The sequence below is a fragment of the Haplochromis burtoni genome, unplaced genomic scaffold (genome assembly GCF_018398535.1).
Source record: "Haplochromis burtoni strain Fernald_Lab_line unplaced genomic scaffold, NCSU_Asbu1 Contig_17, whole genome shotgun sequence".
Lineage (NCBI taxonomy): Eukaryota > Metazoa > Chordata > Actinopteri > Cichliformes > Cichlidae > Haplochromis > Haplochromis burtoni.
In genome coordinates, this window is record NW_024582378.1 from 2,280,720 (window position 1) to 2,299,492 (window position 18,773).

The 18,773-nt window shown below is 39.6% G+C and overlaps 1 protein-coding gene across 2 annotated transcripts; it reads right to left on the minus strand.

Annotated features, from left to right (window-relative positions):
- Positions 1–514: 514 nt before the first annotated feature.
- On the minus strand, positions 515–16,928 carry cul5b (cullin 5b). 2 transcript variants are annotated; one of them, XM_005916048.3, is made up of 19 exons: positions 16,850–16,928; positions 13,498–13,607; positions 13,309–13,408; positions 11,451–11,627; positions 11,208–11,349; positions 10,016–10,161; positions 9,707–9,787; positions 9,003–9,141; positions 7,701–7,831; positions 6,405–6,512; positions 6,255–6,319; positions 6,030–6,162; positions 5,600–5,731; positions 5,242–5,365; positions 4,546–4,721; positions 3,935–4,096; positions 3,681–3,799; positions 2,674–2,797; positions 515–2,519 (listed from the first exon to the last, which is right to left on the minus strand). In XM_005916048.3, the coding sequence occupies exons 1-19, from the start codon at positions 16,871–16,873 to the stop codon at positions 2,325–2,327; spliced, it is 2,388 nt and encodes a 795-aa protein (XP_005916110.1). In that variant the 5' UTR covers positions 16,874–16,928; the 3' UTR covers positions 515–2,324. The 2 variants fall into 2 exon arrangements, with proteins under 2 accessions (XP_005916110.1, XP_005916111.1); XM_005916049.3 differs by having other exon boundaries at positions 516–2,519; positions 9,048–9,141.
- Between the last annotated feature and the right edge of the window lie 1,845 nt (positions 16,929–18,773).

Consider the following 18,773-nt stretch of genomic DNA (forward strand, 5'->3'; position numbering starts at 1 on the left):
CCTGTTCATTCACAAATGTTTGTAAAGGGAGACTGCATGGAAAGGTGCACCTGCAGCAATTCAAAGAGATAAATACTTTTGTCTAAATAGTGTATGTTAAAATCAGCATGACGTATAGGCACAAAAACCTCTGATTGGCCCTGGACTACAAGAGGGTACTTTTACAACACAACTGATATAATTATTACTAAAGTTCATAAAGATGATGTATTTTGGTCGCTTAATAACTTTTCACCTTGCATCAGTATTTATTGTTGGTTTTGGACCACGGTCCTGCAAATTAATAATAATAATAATAATAAAAAAAAGAACATTTTAGATGAGCTCAAAGTTGTACTCATTATAGCAGCACTTAGCTGTAACATGTTAGATTTACTCACTATTAAATTAACTACCATACCAGAGTGTTATCCGATAGGCGAACCTTGCGTGTTTATTAACACAAGAAACTGCAACAGCCCTCCTGGCCTATAAATGGAGGCTGAAGGAAGCCTTTCATGATTAATGGTTCAAAATAAGTTTTACTTGGTTCATGCTTGATCCATCCATCAGTTCCACTCTGTCTGACACAGGGGGTAGGTGGGGTTTTTGTGCTCACATCCAGAGCCGTATACCTGAGATGATCATACCATGGGTGTTTCAAGGAGTCTGAATCTTGAGCTTTCAGCTCACAGGGATTACTTGTACATGGCTAAAATTCGAAAAGGAGTACATGTATGACTGAAAACCAGTGGTGACAACTGAGGAGAGAATCTGACGGAGAAACCGAGGAGCACGGCACCGCGACTGGCTCATCGTCCTTCTTTGTGATGCTTCCAATGAGCACATTTTTAAACAGTGGGCTTCTTGTTTTATTCCAAACTAGCAACTGATCCCAGGAAAGTCTGGGTACCTCTGGGCTAAAGTAAACTTGCTGTAGTGCCAAATTATAAGAGACACTTTGTGTGAAAACAAAACAACTGGCAGTCTATTATAAACCTACACTGCATTCTCCACAGTCTCTTCCTGCTTGGTTACAAGGTGTAGCTTTGGGAAAAATGATTCATTGATAGCCTCTTGACACAGAATGGAGGTTTCTAGCATAACTTCACCTACTTCCTAGGTTCGTTTAGAAGAACCAAGGGTCTGAAGAGGTCGAGGCTCTAGCAACACTTGCAGTATAAACAGCAGCTTTATTACTTGACTAACGCGTTTTGGCTTGTGGTGCTGATCAACTAATAAAGCTGTTTTTTTATCCTAGTTTAGAGTTGCTGGAGCTTCAACCTCTTTAAAGCTTCTATGAACAAAATATTTGAGTGAAGGAAGCGTACACCGCTCTTAGCTCTGCCTGGAAACAGGCTTGTAAATGACTCCAAATATACCTCAATTGAGGGCAATTAAGAGGATTGTTAGGGCTTCCTTTTAAAAAAAAAGAAATCACCTAAACTGTTCATGTGATGAAAGACAAGCCTACATGTTGTTTTATAATAAGGTGCTCTTTATTTCATCATTTCATTATTCACATCTCACAGTACACTTTCTTATAGCTTTGAATTGTAGTTTTTAACCATGTGTAATACTGACCTCAGCCTCCTCTCCCAGGCTTCCTGGCGTCACTGCAGCACCCCCACCTCTGTTCCTGGGTACATTTGGTCGCAGGGACTCGGATTCTAACTTTTTACCCAGGGCCAGAGGCTTGAGGGAGTCTGGAGCTGGCTTTAGATTGTTGTCTGGTTCAGTCCTGCAAACTGTGAAGTGCTTATCTTGTTTTGTTTATTTATTCACACAAAGTCCAGATTAAGTGTTTGATCACTTTAACTGCAGAGAGCCGCCACCATAAACAGGTTATAGCAGCCTTCGAGGGACGCGGGCGGCACTTTATTCAACGTTCAGATGATGTGGATTTGGCATGGATTAAAAGTGGACTGCAGGTATTTTGAGTTCCTCAGCCGTTTCCTGTCAGCATGCCTTCAGAAGTGTGCAAGCACTGAGCAGGAGTGTTATAGTGGCTGCCCCGATGATGCACCACTGCATCACAAGCAGACCATTAAAGATTAACAGCCTCATCTGGACGGCAGAGGAACCCTGCCGTAACTAAAAATACTTATGATCACTTGGTGCAGACTCCCACTGCAACTGGTCTTTGTTTTTTTTATGTCTGTACAACTTTAAGGCAGGAAGTTGAATTTTTTTTTTAAATAGGACTCAGTCTTAAAATTCATGCCTCCCTGCACAGGATTTTTTGTTTTTTTAAATAAAGGACGGGGAGCCTGGAAGTATTCTAGTGTCCATCAGGCCTGATCCACTGAAACCAAAGTCAGAACAAGTCGTCCTAATGTGCTCTGCTATGCCATGTAGATGAAGGTGTTTATATCCGTCTCATCCCGCTTTATGTACTTATGGTCTATCAGCCACTCAATCTGCTCCTTGATCATCTTCTTCTGTGGTAAAAACATGTTCTTTAGGATTTCCACCAGCTCCGTCTGCAGCTGAGCGTTGTTGATGCGCTTCCTCATCTTCATTATTTGGATGATGGCCTCCTGGACGTGAGAAAAGGAAAAGAAGAGGGTGGAAAAATAACAAAGCAGGTCAAGAAACTGCACTGTGAGGCTCTTTATTCACAGTAGGTGAAGTTCAAAACAATTGAAGATGCACCAGCCTCTCCACCTGCATGCTGCGAGCTCATCTCTGTACCTGTGTTCTTAGTATCCTGAGCTGGACGATGCCCTCGTTCTCCTCCTCTCTCATTCGCTCCGTGGTGAGCTGCAGCCGACCGATCAGGTTGATCTTCCCCCTTTTCTGAACCTTGGAATTTTTTCTGTAAAGTTGAATTTGAAAAAGAAATGCCCTGGGTCAGCATATGGACCTGTGGTCTCAACTAAGATATCTGGTCTGCAGTGTGACCATTTAATCACCAACTATTAACACCATCATCACTGGTCTGTTTGCACTAACAGCAGTGACGCAGAGAGGCCTGGAAGAAGCTGCTAGTTGTCTAACCCTGCTTACCTAAGCTATTATTTATTTAATAGGTTTTTATTTATAATAATATTATTTGTATTACATTTGGATATATTTTTATATTACTTATTATTACTAGTTTCAAATCATAAAAATGTTATTAGACAAAAACTCTTTTTCTCGTTTATATAATGCATTCTCATTTATCACTGCAACAATTTCTTGCGTTCGTAGAAAAACTTCATAAAAAATTAAGGGAGCCTCAAGATTTTTGCATAGGGCTCCACATTTAAAGCACATCTAAGATCCTGTTCTTAAAAACAAAAGTGTTTTCAAATTAAAAAGAGAATGAAGTGATTTTGAATCTGAAATGTTCTTATTTTTGGAATATGATAATTTCATTCAATAACCTCTCAGCATCTCTAGTGTCCCTCAAGTACATCTGATGCTATAAATGTGGTAAAAGCGGAAACACATGCACAGAGCTAAACTTCCAAACACTCAAAAGTTATGTAATGGATTTTATGAGTCATTTGGAAACAACAGAGTGTGCAAAATTATATTTCTTCCTCACTAAGACCAGACTGTGTATTAAAACGTCACAGAAAGAACTAAAGAGGCAAAGTTGTGAAGAAGAAGAAGAAGAAGAAGAAGAAGGAGAAGAAGGAGAAGAAGGAGAAGAAGGAGAAGAAGAAGGAGAAGGAGGAGGAGGAGGGAACAGGGTGAACGTGATCACTTACATGAGAGAAAATTCCTGGTTGACATAGAATAACGTTCCTTCTGCAAAGTCTTTTGGCGAAGACACTGCCGGGTCATAGAGCAACACCTGCCTCTTGAGTTTGGGAAACGCTACCAGAGACTGGGCGAACAGAGAGGTTTAAGGAGGGAAACAGAAAATCTTGTATTAATCAAACAAAAGAACAAACTTGTTTGTCTAAGACGTGATAGAGACAGTCATCTACAGTTCACAGGCACTTTTGTCCTCGTTGTTTACCCAGAGAGTGCGCCGCAGCTCTGCATCGGGCAGCTCAGTGGCTAATTTGAGGTTTTCAAAGCTGATCCGCTCCCTCGGTCGCTGGTTCCAGGCAAACAGCACCGCCAGCTGGAATGTGGTCACCTCCAGGTCATACTGGCCCACCTCGTTCTTAAACGTTATCTGGAGAAGTGAAGTACATTTTATTTAGTTTGATTACTAAGTTCAAACAATAAAGAAATAATAGATCACGGGAGGAGTACATGTGCACGGTCGAAACTCTCCTTTGTAAAAAGTTTGAAGGAACTGCCTGGAAAATGTTCAATACAGAATTAATATGCTAATGTGGTCACCTCAGACACACACATGCTTTTCTAACCTTGGGCAAATAATCAGAAGGATGCTGGTTTGAAGGGACAGGAGCTGATTAGCTTATTTCAGACAGTGGAGAAGTGGAGAAGCTGCTGAGCTCAGTATTAGATAAAAAAGGATTATTCTAATCTGTGAAATATGCAAAGCTGCACCAGTGAAAGTTTTCCAGTAAACTGCTTTGGCCATTACAGTAACTGGAATGGTGCAATTTCACAGTTAAGTTGCTTTTGTGAGTTCCTGTGCAGACACGTTAGACTCACGATGCCGTTGGACATGAGGTGATGCCAGTGAAGCTTCCTGCCACTGTGGTTCTTCTTATAGAAGTCTTCTACCTCAGGTATCAAATCCTCCAGCTCCGTAGGGAGAGACACAAAAACCTTCTCGCTGCTCCTCGACCACGCTCCAGCATTCAGGATCTTTATGTTGACCGAGTCAGCTGCAAGGGAGCGCACCAACATGTAAACCAACAGTTTAAAGTAATAGCACATCCCAGTCAAAAGTACACATTACTGCACCTTGCTGGCTGAAACCAGCTACTAGTTAGCTTAGCATAAAGAAAGTCTTTAGGCTTTTGTGTTATCTAATGTTAAAACAGTATTTGATGTCTGTCTATTTTGAACACTGTGCTCACTGTTCTCGTGGAGGATGTAGATTGCAGTGTATTGAACTGTAAGGGAAATCCCCTTTGGGGTTGTGTCTCCTCCCAGTAATTTACATGTTATGTTACTTTTTTATTCTACCCAGAAGACAAAGTCGTAGGGGTTAGCCGTTTCCCCCATTTCCAGCCTCTATGCTAAGCTAATCTACTGCTCATTAGTCTTTGTGTTTAGATTATACATGAGTGACATCAATCTGCTCATCTCAGTGGAGAAAAGCAAGAAAGTAAAATGTACTTGCTTCCCCAAACTATCAAACTCTGTCATCATTTTATTAAACAAAACATTTTCTGACTTTACCTGGTAAAGCAAGCTTGTTATGTTTATGCATTTCTTTGAAGGACTGGTTGAGGTCCTCCGACACCTTGATGTCTTGGAACATCCTCGCTAGCTTGTTGACATAGTCAGCTGGCATTCCTACTTCCTGTTTGGACAAATGACATCACAGTAAAGATGAATCAATTAATCGTGTTGCTAATCGTGTCTGTGTTAATTTGCGAGCAGTTTCTCATTATGATGTTCTGTCGGTGATACTTGTGATGATAAATGAAAAGGAGACAGCCCCAGATGTCTCACTGATGAAAACATTTAGTAAACAGAGTAAGGTGAGCTTCATAGAAGGAAAAATAGAAAGTAAATGTTCCCCGTTAGCTCCTACCCTGAGCCACTCCACCATGTTCTCCTCTATCTCGCTGTCGGCTGAGATGTCCAGGATGAGCCGACGGGTCAGGTGGGCTTTGTGGTAGCGCATGAAAACATCTTTGTTCTGGACATACTTCAGGACTAAAAGCTGCAGGAAAACCGATAAATAAATTTAAATAAACACCGGTTGGAAAGGACTCAGCAGCGACTTTTGGTGTTTGTTGCAGTTTCTTGAGAATTCAAACACTTATGAATATTTTTCTGAGTTGGCACAAATTTGTTGAGGTTATTGCTCTTTACTTCTTAACGTTCCAATAAAGTCAGAGCTTGCCTGTTTCATGTTCTTCCTGCATGTTCTCTCAAGACTTCCAGAGCAATAACTAACAGTAGATCAATGTCAGATGCAGGAACGCCATTTTAAAAACTTACAAGAACACTAAACTTACCACTTCCTTGAGCTTGGCCTCGATCTCTTCAGAGGTGAGCTTCTTGCTGAGTGGAGTCTTCCTCAGGAGCATGTCACAGTAGTTGGCTAGCAGCTCTGGACACTTGGACTCAGGCTGAGTTTTCAACCCTACCCTGTAAACGCAGGTGAGGAGAGACGAGTGCAATCAAGCTGTCAGGCTGCTTTTATCATTCGGAGCTGAAGTTCATGCAGGCAGCTCTCTTACCCTTTCTGTTTCATGGGAAGCTCTAATTTAAATATCGTGGCATCATTCACAACCGCTTTATAGGCCTGCAAAGAGGATTGAAAAAAAGTTCTGAGGATATTCTAAGACAGGCATCCTACAGTTACAATGGAACTTAGAAGTGTGACTCACTTTGTCTCTAGCAGTCAGGAAGCGTGGATCATCCTGAAAGGCCTCTTTCACCAGTCGACTGAAGCGGTTAAACAGGGTGAGCAGCTGCTCCACGTATTTCTCCGAGTCCTGCAACAAAGACCCGATGGTGCAACCACTCACTGAGATCAGGATAAAAGTTCAGATTTACATTAACTAAGCTCAAGGTCCACAAACTTACAGTACGTTGAAATTTTATCTACAGGCCTTAAATTTTACAATTTAAGCATTAAAAATCTAAACCGTTAAAAAAGGGACCATAAGGACCACAAGGACAACCTGTAATACCAGTTACAAACAGGTACAAATGCACTATTCTTAAAATTAAAAACATTTATAAAAGCCCCCCCATCTGGTTCATTTTCACACTGCACAAATTATGTAGAAAGCAATAAACTTACTCCCTGACAACACCCTTATAGTGTTTCTTAAAAGAGAAGGGACATACACTTTGAGGCCAGTGGTACCCCTCAGCCTTCGAGATTTTTTTCTTTCAAAATTCCAGGTGAATATTGCATCCACAAGATTTTTAGAAACTTTACCTCTGGACTTGAGGTCAAGTTCAAACTCGTCTGAAGTTTTTAGTAGATACACCTATGGTATCAGTTTTAAATTCCTACATCGCTTCAGTCTCGAGTTATCGCATTCACAAACTTCGATGTCCATGGTGCCCACTTGGCCTCCTGGCAGGGTGACAACAATACCCTCCAATGGGGTATCTAAGGAGTCCAAGGATTTGTGTAGATTTGGTGTACCACATCTAAATTTCTAAATTAATTTATTAGCATAAAAAGGACTGAGTGTGAGATGAGAATTTTTCAGCTTAAACAGAAGTGTGGAGGTGTAAAGTGAGGAAAATGTTTTGCAATATTAAAAAAAACAAAAAATAAAAATCTAACATGTTCTGTGTTAGCCCTGCGACAGACTGGCAACCTGTCCAGGGTGTACCCTGCCTCTCGACCTATGGTAGCTGGGATAGGCTGCCCCCCCAGCAACCCTGACAAGGATAAGCGGAAGAAAATTGATGGATGGACGTTTAGTCTTCATGCATAAGATTAACTCATCTGCTGCACACCCATTTCCTTTCCCAACCCCAACGATCTCTCTCTGGATCATTATCAAGCTGGCGTTTTGATTAATAAGAATGACGGCATCTCAGCATTTACTGCTGTCATTGAAACGCATCTCGATGTTAATACAAACTGTAATAACCTGCAGTCTATTCTGGCTAACCTCCCACCATCACCAGTTTGGCATGTTTGTCTGTGCGACACTCACAGAGGTGATCGTCTCCGCCGACGCTACCATATCGGCCAGCCCAGCACTCATGATGTGCTCCTCCAGGTCCTTCAGCATGGGCTCGATGCCGTTGGGCACTTTGTCCATGAGAGAAAACATCAGGTGCAACTCTGTGGTGAAAGCAAAGGCATCATCCTTGCTTTTTAGAAAGACTATGACTCAGAGTTATGGAGCAGTCAACAGAAAGGAGGTGGGCAGTGTTATTGCTGCAGAGAGACCCTAAAACAGATGATATACTGCAAGAAATAACTCTGTGATGCCCCAGTCTTTACCAGAATCAATACAACTTAAAAAATTAAGACTGAACTAAATCCCTAAATGTGCATTTCTGTACTAGTGACATGTCTCTAATGTTCATTTTGTAGCTACATTATAACACGAGCAGAAGATGAGCTACTTTAAAATCCATTATTGTGGAAGGCCTTTGTCAATTTCATGAATTAAACCACACACACACAGATGCATTAATAATACGGATGGGTGGTTAATGCAGCCCAGAAACTTGACAGAGGTCTTAATCACGAAACAATTCTCCAATACAAACTTTTATGTGTTCTTAAGATTTTCCATATTGGTCATTTACATTGAAATCGTGCAAAATGTCTGGAAGAAAAATGCTACATAATCTCTGGGTAGGTTTAATGCACCAGGATGTGTTCATCTACAGTGAACAGCAATGTGAGCAAAAGAAAAGAACAAGATGTGATACCAGCAGCTAAAACATCAAATTCAAAACTAAATGCATCTGTGGCAACGAGCACAGACTACCTTTAATGTATAAAATTATTATTGTGATATAAAACCTCATGAATAAGTCTCAAAGCTTGGGCACAGATACAAGACTTGAAAGCCTCTTATTATTAAAAAACAAACAAACAACAAATTCATGTCTGAGTAACGAGTTTCAAATCCTTATTTTTGTTTTACTTTAACCTGAACAACTTCTGCACTTCCTGCACTCAGTCTGTGTGTTTTCAAACCAGCGCGAGAATCAGTTATGCTCCACTGAATACCTGTTGTTATTAACGTTATGAAATTTAGTGTATACTATTTAACCAGTCCCCCCCCTCCCCCAAGTAAAAGCTTTGGATCCCACAGGACACTCAGTTAGAACATGGAGTGCTGTGACAGACGGATCTATCGTGACGACCTTCCACCTCACACGTCGCCTTCTGTGTAAACCTCCGACTTGGTTTTAGATTAACGAGGCTGGTCATACTACCACACAGGGATGTTGTACAGATGCAGAGAGATTTGTTCAGGCTATTTTCTAGTGCAAACCTGAGCTGGCTGAGCCTTTGGTGGGAACAGTCCTGCCGTACTCACTCTCTGTCTCATTTCGTTTGATCATGCCCGGACATTCGGCTAAGATGGTCTCCTTGAACGATGTTACTAGCGCATTGACGCAACACTCCATTAACTGCAAAGATAAGCAGAGGCAAAAACACTCAGAAACAACACACGTGCAGATATCAGAAATCAGCATTTTTGGGACAATCCTTCAGCACTGTCTTTCCAAGAGTAAGAGGAGAAGACCAAACTTGGAATAAGCCCATCAAGGAATAATAATAAGAGGAAACGTGAAATAGGCTTTGCGTGAAATAACCCAAAGATTAAAGTAAAAGGAAATATGTGAAAGGAACGCCTGGCCACATCTGTATTATTCACTATACTACAAACAGCAGTTTGTAAAAACAGTAAAAACTGCAGTTCAAGGGAACTTGAACTGCTACATACGCTAAATATTTATTTGCAATCTTTTAATCACACAAAGTAAACAAGGATATTTTAAAAAGATGCTTTTTGTCTTTGATTTCTGGGTGAAAATCGTGAAATATGGCAGAAACTGGCACAATATTTTTTACTGTAACTTGAAAAAGAAGAAAAAGCTTAAAAATTAAATAGAATATAAACATTTAGAGACCACAGAAATTGATGTTCATGTTTACAAAATTTCAAACTAAAACAATGGAGCTTATACTAACTGCTTGTACAGAGTTGCAGTCACGTCTCGTCTCTAGGTAACGCAGGGCACGTTTCTCCTCTTCCCTCAGCTTCGAATCAGCCTGATGAAAATAAAACATATATATGCAATTTTTATGCATGTTAGAAAAAGCTAAAAGCAAACATATAAAGACGAAAAGCCTGTAAGTTTTAAATGTTTATAGTTGGTATTTCACAAATATGGGATAAATAAAGGTAGTTATACCAGCAAGTAAACAGTGAGCAGCAGTTCCATTAAAATAAACAGAGAAACTGGGAAATCTGTTTTCTGGCCCAGGAGTGTTACTCACATATTTCATGTAGTTTTGGACGCCGTTCTGCTGGAGGTAGGCCGGTGCTTGTGTTCTGTAAAACCTCTCAGTAGAATCCATATACGCTTTTTCAAAGTTATCCCTGTAGATCTGCAGCTTGTCGTCGGGGTTGGAGCACAGGTTTACTGCTCAGGACAATAAAAATCATCACACAGTGAGATACAATACAATTTTTTGAGCTTGAGTGACTCAAATGTTAGTGTTAAGTGGTTAAAAAAAAAAAGTAGTACAAAGGCTAGACATAACAAGACTGTTGATTTGCATATCTGTGGTTTTTCATATTTTTCTCTTCCTGGTCCTGTGTTTTTTTTAACAGATGGTGATGAATTACATTTTCTACTGCGCTCCATTTTCAGGGCTCGCAAAATTGCTAGCCCGATGGGCGGGGCTGAGATAGATTTTGGTCGCCCGACCGGAGATATCGCTAGCCCCGGGACGTAGGGCTAGTACTCAGAAATCCTTAAGTACTTCTGAAAAGTTTTTGTGTTTTTCTGGAAAGGCAGCTAATTTTGTGTTACTTTTCAAGTGTTTTCATCATTTCAAATGTTAATAACTAAAGACAGTATTTTGGATTTTGTCTCACTTGGCCTCTTGGCCGGAGTTTATTCAATAAAGAAAGAAAGAAAGAAAGAAACTGAAAACTGAGTTTTCGAAAATCTCCACCCCGGCAGGAGTTTTTAAAAATCTGTTTTCAGTGAGCAAAAACATTGTTTACATCTGGACGAAAGGCCCAAAGGCCCAAACGCATAGAAAAAGCTGCGTTTTCAAAAATACCCGAGTAGGTGTGGACATCGCCTTAAAGAGTTAGTATGTTTGGTGCATTCAGATCATTGTTCTGAGCGAAGAAAGCGAAGAAAGCGAAGAAATACGAAGAAATGAGGGGTGGCTCAAGACTTTAGTATGTATAACACAAAGAGTATTTCCAGTAGTCCAAAAGGTGTGAAGCAGACCATCTCCAGTTGTTGTGCATTCATAAACAATGTCTGTCATGTAGAACAGGAGGCCTCAGCCTCAATACCAAGCTGCTGAAACCAAAAGCTACTACGCTGTCATTCACGAGCAGTCATATTTTCTACCCTTTCTGATCTATGACTGGACAAACAGAACCTTCAGACGTCGCCTGCAGGATCCAAACAAAGGCTTGAAACAGGTGTGTCTCAGTTTTTCTCACCGTATGACTCCCGCACTCCGATGACCAGCTGTGAGTCAAAGGCCTCCCCCAGCCTCTCGGCGTGGACGAGCTTCATGGCACTGTCTTGTAGCCTGTTTTTAATGTTGGAGAAAATGGACTCGTTCCATGTGTCAAGCATGAGCTGCAGTGAGCATAGAGAAAAAGTGTTAAACACAAACATGCACACTGACGAATGTTTCTTTGGATCACAGTAAAAAGACAGAAACAAACAAACCCACTCACCTTGCGGACGATGCTGTCCTCCATGTTGGACTTCTTGTTGCTTCCTTGCTTACCCATCAAAGTGATCTCCAGCTGGCAGAAAGGTTTGGGCAGAATGTCACACTGTGTGAAGAACTTCCTCCACTCCACAATGTACGCCTTCAGCAACGCCGTGTCATCTTGGTGACTAAGCACCCGCTAAGAAAAGGAGAGAGACACAAGTTAGGGTCAGTTTGCACCTTCAGAAATAAATTGGTAGCCGATATTTAAAATTAAGATACACCTTAAAGAATCAGCACGAACACTGATGAGAAATTTAAACTGATGTCAGAACAGAAAGTATTTTTTAAATGTCTGGAGAAAAAAAACATAGCCTGTATCTATCATTCAAACAGACACAGATAATTTTAAATCTCTGTCATAACATTCATCCAACAATTAATGGAGCAGTTCCCAAAACGGTCAGCTAACAGGTAAAAAAAGGAGAACTTACACAAAACTTTGGGGAACAAGTTGATAAATCTCAGTTTGAAATTGAGACTAGGCTAGATTTTACTAAAGTTCTGTAATACTTATATCTTTTAAGTATTTTTATTACAAATGCCACTCCATATTAGAGAAAAAAAATCTGTTAAAGGGAAACCTACTCTTTAAACGCTGGATGGAGGAACTCATTTCAGCGTGACTTTAAAGCTCTGAGTACTAGAGAGCAGAATGCCGTCCGGCCTGACCGGGTCATCTGTCAGGGGAAGTTGGCTAATGTTGGACGATGATGCTGCCAATTAAGCATAAAGGGGACTCTCAAAACCCAAATGTCCCTTCTGAGAGAAGAAAGGAGCAGTTGATCTTCAGAGGACTGTGTGAAAGTGTCAGCTAAGGCAGTGGAACCAGGTTTTTCTGCTACTGTAAAGTAGAAGCAACCTCACAAATAACTGAAAGTCTATGTGTGCTGCAAAAATGATCAAAAGAGGAACTCATGACATGAATCTATTTTGTTCATTGAAACAGGGGCTGTACAACAAAGAAAGCTTAAATTATAAAATATATTTTTTTCCATATCTAGCTTCATTTATTCCAACAACAGCAATCAGACTAGCTACAAGCAGACGGACGTGAAAGATGCAACAGTGGCAGCATGTCAACAATCACAACCATGGACAGGTGTACTGGCCACAGAGTCACAGTCACACAAAACAGTGGTCTGAGATGAGAGGTTTGCAATGGTTGCTTTGAAGAAAGGATCATTTGCTGTCAGTTGTCTTCTTCAAAGCATCTTAGGTGTGTCACAACGGAGTTAAAACACCAATAAGATGCAGTCGGTCTGCTACTCATCTGTGACTGAATGAGGTTACGTTTGCAATTATATGCAATCTGTCTACGAAGATAAAGTGATTAACTGTAACAAATTGACAAAAAGTGCAAATTTGTTGCTGTCTGCATCCACAGAAACCTTTCCCAATCTGTGTGAGAGTGACTGCAGTCAATATAAGTCAAACTGTGACTGTTTAAAGACATGTTGCCTCCCTTAGGCAACCTGTGCAATCACCTTGCGATCAAAAGTGATTGTCTGGGATCGAGGATATTTGCTCGTTCAACCTCTGTCTAGAAAAGTTCAGTGTAATCACTAGGAAACTGCCCATTCTTCCTAGTCGCATAGCCACAGTAAAGGAAGATAAAACTACAATATTAGAAAAATGCAAAGATGTTAAACAGGAAGGCTTTCTCATCTACTCAGATAGATACAAAAACATTTACAAAACGCTAAAATAAGTCCCAAAATATACTTGAGTGTTGGGTAAGATGCTTGTATATGCTGTCCAAGCAACATGTATGTGTAGGAAACACTGAACTTAAATGAACTGGAAGAGAAAAAGCTTACTGCTTGTGCTTGTTTGATGAAATCTAATATGTCCTCTTTGAGGGCCTGGTGGATCTTAGCTGGACCTTTGTCGTCCCACAGGCACACAGCATGGACATCTCTGTAGAAGCAAAAAAAGGAGTCACATCATCACATCTAAAAACCAAAGCCTAAGGTGAAAGCGCAGAGGTAGAGTCACCGAAAACTTACGAGAACAGGTCAAACCACTGTTGTTTGGTGACGGACTCTTGCCGCAGGAGCTTCAGTACTATGGGCCGCATCAGGTCCCATTTATCTTCAAACTGAAGGGAGCCTTTGTTCTGGAAACAAGCAGGAGAGGAGAAGAGTCAAATTATATGACTCACTAAAACAAAACCTTAGGGTGAGCTACAACTCAACATTAATCTGCTTTCAAACACCTGGCAATTTAAGATTATTTATATGTATAAGTTTCACTTTCTCAGCTTTCTGTTTTTCTCTGTACAATGACAAAATTTTGAGATGGGGGTTTCTTTTTGACAATACAGATGAAAGGGAATGGGAGGCAGTGAGAGGAGAAGCAGAAATGCAGAATCTTCCCCACAGAGAACAATCACTTGTGATGACTTATCAAAATGGACAAAGCTGCCCCTCCTCAGCCACAGAATAAAACATGACTTCACGGGCCGACCATAAAGCCTGATTTAGGAATTGCAAAACACTATCACCATTCCTGGAAAACTGCTCTGACCTCAGTGTCCTGACAATAAGTTTTCAGTTACAGAGTCTTTGTCTTTCCCTGGTAAGCAGAAAAAGCCTTAATATAGATGATCCAAAAACAGGAAGTCTGAACCTTGTACTTCTGTACCACATATAAAATCTGCAAGTAGGCTAAATCTGCATATCAGATCCTCCCTGTTTCTTAACAACAAAACTGTGAAGTCTGTTAACTTACACACTCTGACTTAAATCGGCTTTATTCTTATATTGCTTTTCAGTTTTACTGACTTTCATGCAGTGCTCTTCCCCTCTCTTCTGATTGGTCAGATGCTGCCAACTTCACCTCATAACTAGAGTGATAAACTCTGTACTTATCGAGTTGTGAAGCAGATTTGTGTGACCACTCAGCCTGATTGATGATGTTAGGTGAAGTGAAGCCAGATAAGGAAAAGATATCTCAGATGTGTTGAACTTGTTTTGCAGTGGAAACCCCGGGAAGCTTAAAGGACTGGATGCTTGTTCAATTCACAGTGTTAAGATTTGTACAAAAAGTCAAAATAAAAGCATTTGGATTTTAATTTAATCTCAGCTGTTTTTCATTTTGATGGGTCATATAGTGACTCATTCAAGAAGCGCTGCGGTGCTGATGGACTTTTGATATGTCTGATATTATTAATGCCAGTGCTGATATTGATTCAGTCTGCAGTGTGTTAGCTTTTTTGTTTCTTTTTTGTTATATATCATTCAAAAAATACATAAAAAATGACAAGTTTTTAGAGTGGTAATTATTGCACAATGACTTGATAATAGTGCAAATGAGATAGACTAAGGTTAGACTACCAAAACTACCATCTAGTTGCACAGTTTAATTTGTGGCTATATAACATTTTATTACTTGTTGATTACCTTGTGCGGGTTCTCTGCATCAAACTAGTTTAAATACCTTTATGATTTTAGTGTAGTTGGTCACAAATCCTGGGATCATAACAACCCTAATATTTAAAATAATGCGGCTGATCAACTATGCTAGTGTTTTACTGTTTTGTTTTTTTTAACCTCTTGTGCCAAGGAAACCAAGAAAAATAACTGATGTGACAAGAAATAAATATCTGCCTCTGACATTAGCAGACATCAATCACCAGTATATCACGGTTTCTCTGGCAATCATCAAAAGAGTTTTGGCCTTCCCTACAGCTGGACCAACCACCGTAGGTACATACAGGCTATTCCAGTTTCTTACTTTTTTGCATATTTGTCACACATCAATGTTTCAAATTATCAAACACATTTTTATTATTTAATATTAGAGAAAGATATTTGATATAAGATCAAAACCTACCTGGCCCTATATGAAACAGTAACTGCCTCTTAAAGCTAATAACTGGTTGTTCCATGCTTGGCAGCAAAAACTGTAATCAAGCATTTGTGATACCTGGCAATGAGTCTTTCACATTACTGTGGAGGAATTCCTCCCACACTTCTTTGAACAATTGTTTTAATTAGGCTGCATTGGGGGGTTTTCAAGCTTGAACGGCCTGTTTAAAGTGAGTTCAAAGCATCTCAATTTGATTTAGGTCTGGACTTTGCTTAGACCACTGCAAAACCTTCATTTTATTTCTTTTTTTGAGCCATTCAGAGGTGGACTTGCTGGTATGTTTTGGATCATTGTCCTGCTGCATAACCCAAGTGAGCTCGAGTTTTAGGGCAAAAACTGATGGCTGGTGATTCTCTTTTAGGATTTTCTGGTAGAGAGCAGGATTCATGGTTCTACCTGTACAACTTCCTGAAGCAGCAAAGCAGCCCCAGACCATCAGGCTGACATCACCAAATACTTTATCACACAACTGTATGTGGCCTATTTCTTGCTTTTAATTTGATTAATATGCACAAACACAGGTTGATCTCAAAATAGTCTGCATAGCTTTTTTCACCCTCTGGTGTCCCATTTCTCCTTTTACCTTTCACATTTTGTATTTTGATGACCTTTTGTTGGCAATAAAATAAGAGGAAAACAACGAATTTTCTTACTTTTTACTAGATCATTTCATAAATGCAAGAAAACATGGCACCATGGTAAAGAAGTAAAAAGCTAAAGGACCAGATAATCATAAACAGCTCACTGCAGAGTGGTCACATGTAGCAGATTTAATTATTTACACCTATCATTAACCTTGCGTGTGAAGGCCTTCATAATAAAGATCCACACAGATTCTGTTTCGGTCAAAGAATGTTCATCTGACAGTAACTGTTGAGAATCACTGAGTTATTTCCCTACTGAATAGACAGTTGTTGCATAGACTGCTTTCTGTCACTTAACTATACCTAGCCTTCAGCTCTAGCCTGTGTCTGCTCACATCCATAGGTGTCTGACAAGCGAAGCTTTGTTAGCGAAACAGCAGCTGAAGATTACAGGAGCCACCAGAGCAAACAGAGCAGCTCCAGGCAGCCTTTAGCTTGGCTGCAGATTCCTGAGCCACTGACAGGTAGAGGATATGATACCTGCACCCAGCGCGCGCGCGCGCACACACACACACACACACACAGACTGTGGTCGTATTTTAAAGCAGGCTCATTAGAGAATACATCCCTGTGACTCTGCAGCTCCCCCGTATCTGCCGTTTCCCTTCACATTTAGCAGTGTTGTAGCTTTTCTGTGTAGCCAGCTAAATCACTGATAAGTGGCTAATGTTAGCCAGATGCAACTTAACTGCTCCACGCTGAAGTAAACACCGACGGGACGGCCGTAAACGGGTGCAGCGTGCTGTTCGTTAACACCGGAGCTAAACGCCCACAGCACACTGCACACATGACAAGCAATTCCACGGACGCTGAGTACAAATAATTGAATCGAAGTGGATCCTACCTTTAGCAAATTAGACGTCGCCATGTTCCCTCAACTTATCCTCTCGTAAAATCTCGCGCGAACAACAAGACCTACGAAGATAAACCTTATCGAAATATCGCTGTTAGGGAAGCTTTTGTTTTTTAAATAGAAATATTTTAAGGACAAAAGTATCATTTTAACCACTTTCTTTTACATATAGATGTACTTTATTCATATGTATTAATAAAGTAAAATTATTTTTGTTTATTAATATTTATGTGCATTTATTTACGTTTTTTGTTGTTCCTTAAAGCTCAGCCTATGTCAGAATGTCTTTTTGTGGTGCTCATTTTACGTTTGTTGTATAATTTATTCTCACCTTCATTAATAACAGTATTTAACAACGCTCTGTAGTGGAACGTTTATAGTATCACATAAAAGGTTTATTTTCAGTTACAGTTAGTTTATAATGTAGCCATTAAGAAGTATTACTTGTTAAAGTATATGTTATGGTTTTCATGTTTCCTGCACTCTCCTTCTCCTAAAACTTTTTTGTTTATTTTTATGTTTTTGATTTGTGTGTGTGTGTGTGTGTGTGTGTGTGTGTGTGTGTGCTTTTTTTTTTTCTTCTTACAGCAACATTAGTGTAGTAAGTGTAACGGAGGCTTTGATTTTATTGTCATTCGTAAATTGTTGGGAATTAATCCACAGTGGAAGTCTCATTTTAACAGGTACAATCAATTTTTGGAGTGTTATTGTGTGTTCCCAAATTTGTAAGGTCACATCGAACGAAAAAAGGCACTATGAGATTTAATCATAGTTTGTACCTGACCAAAATATTTGAATTATTTTAAATGATTTGTGTGTTTTGTTTGTTTTGTTTTGTTTTAACATAAAATGATTTTTAAAAATTAATCATATTACAACATTGTAGAATAAACAGATTATAGACATTAGCTAAAATATTCTCAGGCTGAATATTATTTATTTATGTTCACAAACAACATGAGCAAAGTGTAATTTGAGCAGGTATACTGCACTACTTTTGTCAACCGTAAGGGATTATAGTGAAAATGTGGCGGCCCTAGATCTCCTGTGTCATCTTTACCATACCACCACAAAACATTCCTTTTGCAAGTTCATAAAAAATAAATAAAGAGTCTAAAAAACAAAGTCAAAGTAAATAAAAATATTTTAGTTTGGTTAATAATTACTTTACGGTAACTTCAATCAAAAAATCAGGTACGATGTATAATCACGTTTGTGAAAACTTTTTTTGAAGTTTATCATCTGCAACTAACTGAAGTTTTTTTTTTAAGTTCTCTAAACCTTATAGGATTTACAGAATTTATGCATTTAGGACTAATAAACCACAAAAAAATAAAATAAAATGGTTCCTGTACAATAACAAATACAGCTAATCAGAGACATTAGAAGGTATTTTCTGCCATACTGAACCACATAGCACTACCTCTGCTGTTTTAGTTCACTTTCACTGCCTTGTAAATGATATGTAGGAAAAGTAAAAGGAAACATTTGCCACATATCACACTGAGTGCAGAACTGGAGATAGGAAAATGTTTGTACAGTCTCAGGGCCAATTATTGTTTCACTGTCAGCATGGTCTTTATTATCATTCCTTCCCTGCATGACATGAGGGAGAGAGGAGAGAAGTACAACAACATTAATAAAAAAAGGGAATTTTGCTCAGTCACTGCTGGGATTTTTCCATGACAAGATCATCCTGAGGAAAAAAGAAAAGCTTGGAGAAATCAAACCTACATTCTTTGAGTAAGAATGTAGGTTTGATTTATAAAGTGAAGTGCTGGGGACATTTCCTATCCTGTACTTAGACACATTATACTGTTACTGTATAATAATTTCTCCACTCTGGTGACCAGAAAGGAAATATGACCAATTAAACATTTGCTGCATACCTCATGAATAAACAAACCCGCTAATA